This window comes from Arachis duranensis, chromosome 6, assembly GCF_000817695.3.
Source record: "Arachis duranensis cultivar V14167 chromosome 6, aradu.V14167.gnm2.J7QH, whole genome shotgun sequence".
In the NCBI taxonomy this organism is placed as follows: domain Eukaryota; kingdom Viridiplantae; phylum Streptophyta; class Magnoliopsida; order Fabales; family Fabaceae; genus Arachis; species Arachis duranensis.
Genome location: NC_029777.3, coordinates 84969583 through 84977639, shown reverse-complemented (window position 1 = coordinate 84977639; position 8057 = coordinate 84969583). Strand labels below are relative to the sequence as shown.

Genomic DNA, 8057 nt, shown 5'->3' with positions numbered 1-8057 from the left:
TTTCTTATTTTTTAAGAATTGTCATATGGTGTTTCGTGTTCATGTCATATTCTATATTTCGTATATTATCATAATTTTAAAAATCGAACCAAATTGATCGATTCGGCTAAATTAGTTGGGAATCGACCATTTGACCAATTGAATTGACGTTAAAAATCACTTGGCAAAAAATTGGCCTAAGAACCGACCAAATTAGCAGTTATCCAGTGAACCGCCGGATCGGCCGAATTTTTTGAAGGTTACCGATTCGGTAAAAATTCAGAAATGCTAATTACATCCAATACCCTTTCCCCACGCCCCACCCCTGTCTCTCTGCAGCAGAAGAACCAACCCTAAACCTTCTTCGAACGTTGCCCGCAGCCACCATCCCTCTTCAAAGTCATCGTCGAACTCTTCTCCTAGAGGGTGCTGTCGCCGCCGTCAGGGACAGACCGTGGGTGCCGTCGTCGCCTGTGAAAGCTCTACTCCGCCCTCTTCACATCGTTCCTCCTCTTCTCGCCGTCGCACGAGGTCTGAGTTGAGTTCGTGGCGTCTCCGTCGCGAAGGTTGCTCGGTCGTCGTCTCTTCGAGCGCTCTCTCTGTCCTTGTCCGGGTCAACGTCCCTCTTCGAGCTGTCTCTTGCCGTCGCTGCTTCTTCGCTCCTCGCCGTGGGTCGTCGCTGCTTCTCACCTCCTGCGTCGTTTCTGCTTCTCTGCTTCTCGTCATTTTTGGCTGTCGCCCCTTCTCTTCTCCTCTGATTTCAGGTAACTGTTTCACACGGTCGCCGCTAGCTCACTCTGTCTCACACTCTCCGAGCTCACTTTGTCATCGCCGTTCATCTCTCGCCATCTCTCCGGTAAGCCAGTGCTTCTTCAGTCTCATGTTTTTTTTTTCAATTAATTTTTAAGATTCTGAGTTTGTGTTCTGAGTTTGGAATTCGATTACTTATTTAATTTGTTGAATGCTGATGTGATGCTGAATTCAATTTAATTTGGTTTCTGAGTTTGGAATTAGATTCAATTTAGTTTTTGTTGCTGATGTGTTTTCAGTCTAGTTTGGATTCAGAAGTCAGAATCATGTTGCTGATTAATTGATTAGAATACCAAAAACTAAATATGATTATATGCTTTAGCTCTCTTATATTCAGCAGGTTTAGGAATTTGTAATTGAATTGAACTTTGTTTTGTGTGACGATTATATGCTTCTTGATTTGAGGATCTTTACTATTCAGTCCTTTACTCCTTTATGTGAAATGGAAATGATGCTGTTAAGTTATTGATTACTTGATTACTTGATTACTTGAAGTTATTGTTGAACTTTTTTTAAACATGTTCAACTATGATTCAACCCCAGTTAGATCATTGAACCATTGAACCATCACTTGATCGGTTCAATGACCGGTTTGGTTCTTGCAACCTTGGTAATTACCTTTTTTAACCCTAAAACTCAAGTCTTCAGTTCAGTTCAGTGAGTGAGTGAGTGAGCGAGTATGAAGGTGGTGGCGCTCGTTAGTGGTGGCAAAGACAGCTGCTATGCCATGATGAAGTCCATTCACTATGGCCACCAGGTTCCCCTTTTTTATTTTTTAATTCTACTTTTTAAAATTATTTCTCTTCCCTTAATTTCCTTTGATTTTGCTTTTTGGTGTTGGAGGTAGATAGTTGCGTTGGCGAACTTGTTACCTGCTGATGATGACGTCGACGAGCTTGATAGCTACATGTACCAAACCGTATGCTTTCTTCTTTCACATTATTTTGGTTATTTGCATTTTAACTTAGTAATACTTTGAATATGGTATAGCAATAAAATTCAACATTTCAATTGTTAGGTCAGTGTTGTTTTAGTTTTGTTTCTTCATTCATGTTTAGAGATTGTTGTTTTAGGTTGGTCATCAAATTATTGTTAGCTACGCGGAATGCATGGGGTTGCCATTGTTCAGGAGGCGAATTCGAGGATCAACAAGGCAAGCTTTATTGACATAAATCTGTTTTGTAGAACGTATGATTTTATTTTAGGCAAGTTCATAGGTTAGTTTCAGATAATTTTAAGGCAATTGGGATGTAACTAAAAGTCCTCATAACATGCTTTACGGATTATGTTATGCAAGTTCAAAAGGCGATTTGTTTACTTGCAATTCATGTCTTAATTATTGTCATAAAAAGGCTTGATATGTATTTTAGAAAGATTGAGATGCATCATGTGTTTTATATATATAGAAAAAGAGATTCTTTTAGATGAGAAGAAGGATAATACAAACTGGGGATACGGTTTCCCCCTATACAAAATAAAAACAAAATAAAAGATTTATCCATAAAGCATAGCTTTTCAATCTTTCAACATGTCTAAGAGAGGAAGTTCTGTATAAAGGTCATGAGCTCTGCACCAAATTGATGCTAAATGTCTAATCCTGTCTCATAAAACATGTTTGTGAGAAATCTGTTATTGAAGATGAAAAATGCAATTCCACAAAAATTTCTCTTTTCTACTGCCTACAGCAGACCTAGGCAATAGAAATTGATCTAGAGTTGGATGATTTCCCTTATAAAAAGGCTTGAAAAATGCCATAGCTCGGCCCAGGCCCTAAGAAGAAAGCATAGCAGTAGTGGGAGAGGGTCATTTGTACACAGGAACTTATAAGGATATGCTAAGAGAGAAACGCGGAGAGAAGTTTATTATTAGTTTTCAGCATTTTTTCTTGGGCAGGGCATAGTACGAATCCCCGTATCTTTTTCCTTTTTCTTTCTTCATCCTTATTCAGTCACCATATCTGAATCCTTCTTTATTAAGGGTATCCTTTCTTGTAATCAAACTTGTTTGTAATTCTAAATGCTTATTCCAGATTGCATTCTCCAGAGCTTTAGAATATGAATTGATATAATTAATGTTCAGTTTTAACCTTCAAATGATATTTTCTTGATAGACATCAAGAGCTTGGTTACAGAACAACCCAGGGTGATGAAGTTGAAGATATGTTTATTTTACTTCGTGAAGTGAAAAGACAGATACCTGAAGTTACTGCAGTGTCTTCTGGGGCCATTGCATCTGACTATCAGAGATTGCGGGTGGAAAGTGTTTGTTCAAGGTTAGGCCTTGTTTCTCTGGCATACTTATGGAAACAAGATCAATCATTGCTCCTCCAAGAAATGGTAAATGGCAGCATAATTGATAGTCTAGTCATGCATGCATGCAATTATGCATTGGTTTTTTTGGTTCTTATCATTCAGATTTCATATAATACTAACTCAGTTTCCTGACCAGATTGCAAATGGAATTTTGGCTGTGACTGTAAAGGTATAATTTGTTTAACTTTCCTTGTAATGTCTCTTGCTCTCTTTATGGTTTTTCTTCTTCATTATAAATGGGAGAGAATTCCTATGTTCTAATCATATGGTTGTTCTTATTCTAACTTGTCAACAATTGACAACAATCAAAGATGTCATGATATTAATGTTAGTACTTTTATAAAATTGAGCATTGGCTTGGTGTTGAATGTATGAAAGTGAGTTGAATGAATGATATGGCGCCATAGAAAGAAAGTGTTATGCAAGCAATGACATTTACTTCTATATAGTAATTATTATGTTCAACTTGCTTTTGTATAAGGCAATTTTTAGTCTGGAATTTAATGCTTTATCTATTTTACAAGGTAGCCGCCATGGGTTTGGTGCCTGGAAAGCACTTGGGTAAAGAAATAGCCTTCTTAAATGCTTATTTGCACAAATTAAAAGAGTATGTTAAAGTTATTTATTTTCCATTATTTATTTATTTTGTGTTGTATCTATGCAAATTCTTCAAAGTTTCTAGAATAACATCATGCTATGGTTTTTTAATAGTTCTGTCTAGTTCATCCTTTCTTGTATTACCTTTTGCAGGTTATATGGAATTAATGTTTGTGGTGAAGGAGGGGAATATGAAACGTTAACTCTTGATTGCCCTCTCTTCATTGTAAGTTTACTGTCTCTCTTTTGGCTATATAATCTTTGGATTATTTGTCCTACATTCCTAGTGCTCTGGCTGGTCCACCATACATTATGAATTTGGAGCTGTTCCTTACATATTTGTTACCGTTCATAAAGTTGGTCTTAATTAGCTTCTGTTCATATTGATGTCATTTTTGTGATCACACTGAACTTGAGAATTCAATCTTGTCATTGCTACTCATTTTGCTTCAATTTTAATCGCTATTTGTATTTCTATTTTCTTCTTTCATCATGATATTCCTTTGAATATCCAGAATGCTCGAATTGTGCTCGATGAATACCAAGTTGTGAGGCACTCTTCAGATTCCATAGCTCCTGTTGGAATCCTTCATCCCTTGAAATTTCATTTGGAAAAGAAGGTAGATATTCAATCTTTAACATCACCAGACAACATAAGTGAAACTTATGTTCAGAAACTGGGAACTGTGTTTGAAGTGGAAGACACTTTAGAAAGATGTGAAGACACATTTAAGTCGTTGGATTGCAGTGCTGACCCAATTGATGACTTAGCACATAAATTTAACATCTCAAGAACAAATAACAAGAGAACACTCTCCTTAAGTTGCTCGTTACAAGATTCATGCAATGGTGGTCTTCATTACTTTCCTGTTTATTTTCAGATTATTTCAATGCCTCGTTATATTTATGCATAGTTTCTTTCCTTGACGGACATGTATCTTATTTTTCAAGAGCAGATTTGCGGGAAGATTTGAAGACTGTTTTGGCAAAAACTGAATCACTATTAGCTGGCTTTGGCTTTGGGTGGGAGAATGTTGTCTATATTCACCTTTACATAGATGAAATGAGTAAGTTCTCAGAGGCAAATGAGACATATGTAAAATTTATAACCCAGCAGAGGTGTCCATTTGGTGTCCCATCACGTAGTACAGTTGAAATGCCTCTAGTAGAGATGGGTTTCAGCAAAGCATATATGGAAGTTCTTGCGTCAAGTAATAAAGATAAAAAGGTTTTGCATGTACAGAGTATTTCCTCTTGGGCACCTAGTTGCATTGGGCCATACAGTCAGGTAAATCCAACCTCTCTCATGATTTTCGTTTCCTTTCTCATTGTGAAAATTGACTTGGTCACAACTGAAAGTGGTTTATTCTATGCAATGTTGACAGTAAAACTATAGGTAGAATGACTTCTTTTTTTGGTCAAAATATACTGGTTTGGACCCACAAGTGCTATGCCTGTCTTGGATCTTGATGACAAAGTTACTGTACCACGGAAGCACCATGTTCCATAGAGAAAAATTGTAGCATGCGAGTCCTCAAAGAAGAGTGATTTTTTTAAAATAAAATAATTTAGTGAATCCTTAATATTTCAACTGTAGCAACTGGACAAAATAACCTTGGTTTATTGACTACAGTCTCTACTTGGTTGAAACCAGATAATCAACTGCCTTTTGAACTTCTTTTCTAAATATCTATAATATTTGAGTGTCATGATTCATGTCTTGGGAATTATTATAGATGCTCTCATTAAAATATGAGAAAGTGTATTTAGTTATCTGATTGAATGATACAATTGTAGTGACTGTTTGTTTGGTACCTCGAACTTTCCTTCATCATTTAATGTATGGTATTTGGTATATACTTTCACATTTCAAATGTTATCTGGTGAAATGTCCTTTTATAATGTTAATGCTTTGGCTTTCAGGCAACCTTGCACGATAATATACTTCATATGGCTGGTCAGTTGGGACTTGACCCTCCAACAATGAATCTTTGCAGTGGAGGTGCTAGTGCTGAACTGGAACTGGCTCTCAGAAACTGTGAAGCTGTGGCAAAATGCTTTCGTTGTTCAATATCCACATCAGCAATTATGTTTGTTGTTTACTGTTCTAAACGTGTCTCATCATCAGAGAGACATGATATGCAGGAGAAACTAGAAACAATCCTTAGGCAGATGAGGATCTTTCAGTTACAGGAACAAAACACCTGCAAAGCATTAGATCCCGTAGTCCTTTATGTCCTTGTTCCTGATCTACCTAAAAGGTACTATGGCCGTCCCATAAATCTGTGATTTCTCTGATCTACGCACTCCTACACCCATACACAAATTTATGGATATGCAATTTTTAGGCAGGCCTTTTTATAACTTTGTAGGAATTATAATTTCCTTTTCTGTATTATGCTTCCTTATTGTGAGTTGTGGTATCTTTTATCAGTGAATTGTTCTCAGCATAACTAAAGATAAAGCAGCACTGAGTTCTCAGCATACTAGCTGAGTTCTCTTTTTTACTTTATTTTATGCTGTTATTTTATATTACTGTTTGATATGGGGCAGGTTGGTTGTAAGGGGATGGTTTTTATTGAATGGCTTGTGTTTTTCTTCATGATAAATGTTGATATGATATTAATGCTAAGATTTGGTTGGCATCTTTCCAGTGCATGTGTAGAAATAAAGCCTGTTCTTTATGTTGACGATGGCACGGAGATAGCAACTGAGACCATAACAGAAAGTTCTGGTTCCGAAGCACCCCACTACTGGGGTTTCAAGCAGGAAAATTGGCATGATTCTTGTATTCAGAAACTTGTGGTTCCAGGAAAGATTTGTGCTGTTACATTATCTATTACAAGTGAGGATGCTGCAAAGATATGTTTCCATTCTGTGTCTGCTGATTCTGTCAATGATGATCAATATCTTCAATATAAGTCGCTCATGGAGAAGTCATCAAGATTCTGCTTCTATCTTCTGGACAAAGTCATGGCCGATAATGGGTTTGGCTGGGAAGATTTAATGGTCAGTATGTGTTTAAGTATGACATGCCAGATGTTTTCATCTTAAATGCCCAAAGCTTTCTTTATTTAATGTATTGATGCAAATAATTGATTTTCTCTATCTTGTGCAGAGTTTGAGGATCTATATCCCTGCAAGCCTTCAAATGTCGATAGCTATGCTGCTGCCTACGTTCAACAAGGCTCTATTGGAACTTTCTGAAGCGAGTCAGAAGAAAGTTTTAAATGGCGAGGAGCCAATCTTCAACATAGTTCCTGTCATCGGTGCTGGTAGGTCTGCTTCATCCATGTCTAATATAATAACTTGCGAATTACTCGGCCAGAAATCCTGGGCATAAATTGCTGGATAAACTCTTATGTTCTAGCTTGGTTATATTTATATTGTCATTTTATATACGAAATGGACGTGGAAAGATTGTTTTACTGGAATTCCTTGGTAATTTGGATAGAATAGGCGTTAGAGAAATTCAGGTTCAAATGGGGCTGATCAAATTTCATTGATCTTTCCCAAAGTAATACAATTTCTGAGGTTTTGTTGCTTTTGGTTTTGGCAAAACAAAAAATTACACTTGGGGTATGTTAGATTGGGTGTAAAGGTAGGGTAAAACTAAAATTACATCAGGTTCTGCCGCATGGAATGTTGTACTTTAAAGGATTGTCATGGCCGTATTAATTTACTTCAAAGTGTAGTTACTTAATTCTTATGGTGTATACGAAAACATTATCTTTTGTTGAATATTTATTTAGAGGAACTCTTGGGACTAGCAATTTTTAGTATTTTTAATCATCAATTAACAAGCACAACGTTAAATTATTTTAAACAAATAAATTTTACTAATTTATACGTACAAACTTTAAAAAAATGTGGGTACAAACTATATTGGTTATGAGTGTAAAACTTTGGTAAATATAAGTGCAAATTATATATTTCTTGGTACAAAATCTTTGTAAATATGAGTGTAAATCAAGGTTCAGAAAATCGAATCGGTCATCAAATTGCTCTAGTCACTGGTTCACAGGTCTAATTGGTCTAACTGGTGGTTCAAAAAAAAAAATCGTTTACCAATAGAAATAATAAATAAATTATAAATACACATTTTAAAATATAATTATAGTCTAATATAAATCTTAAAATATCTTCGAAATTTAAAACACTATGTAAAATATCATCAACCAAATATATATGATCTTATCAAAATCCAAACTCAAAAGTTAAATAGTAATAAAAGCATATCTAAATATTAAATTTCAACATCATGGTTTATCAATCATCAAAATCCGCAATAATTTGTTGCAAATCTGTTTCGGTGGGATGATTTTCACCTTCATTCCTACCCTGTTGAGCAGAAGAATT

General features: G+C 35.9%; 1 protein-coding gene across 6 annotated transcripts; it reads left to right on the top strand.

Annotated features, from left to right (window-relative positions):
* Positions 1 to 185: 185 nt before the first annotated feature.
* Positions 186 to 7471, top strand: LOC107494379 (diphthine--ammonia ligase). 6 transcript variants are annotated; one of them, XM_052262893.1, is made up of 13 exons: positions 186 to 835; positions 1443 to 1546; positions 1637 to 1708; positions 1863 to 1942; positions 2900 to 3125; positions 3238 to 3270; positions 3626 to 3708; positions 3852 to 3924; positions 4214 to 4547; positions 4655 to 4986; positions 5622 to 5959; positions 6353 to 6707; positions 6817 to 7471. In XM_052262893.1, exons 2-13 carry the CDS (start codon positions 1469 to 1471, stop codon positions 7039 to 7041), a joined length of 2229 nt encoding a protein of 742 aa, XP_052118853.1. In that variant the 5' UTR covers positions 186 to 835; positions 1443 to 1468; the 3' UTR covers positions 7042 to 7471. The 6 variants fall into 6 exon arrangements, with proteins under 6 accessions (XP_052118853.1, XP_052118852.1, XP_052118854.1 ...); XM_052262892.1 differs by having other exon boundaries at positions 1438 to 1546; XM_052262894.1 differs by having other exon boundaries at positions 1431 to 1546.
* Positions 7472 to 8057: the final 586 nt, after the last annotated feature.

What these genes read in the sequence shown, in the direction of transcription:
- LOC107494379 (XM_052262893.1), top strand. Translation starts at nt 1,469, where the DNA reads ATGAAGGTGGTGGCGCTCGTTAGTGGTGGCAAAGACAGCTGCTATGCC. An exon ending in CGAATTCGAGGATCAACAAG is followed by an intron (nt 1,943 to 2,899) that starts GCAAGCTTTATT and finishes TTTTCTTGATAG; the next exon opens with ACATCAAGAGCTTGGTTACA. An exon ending in GTTACAAGATTCATGCAATG is followed by an intron (nt 4,548 to 4,654) that starts GTGGTCTTCATT and finishes TTTCAAGAGCAG; the next exon opens with ATTTGCGGGAAGATTTGAAG.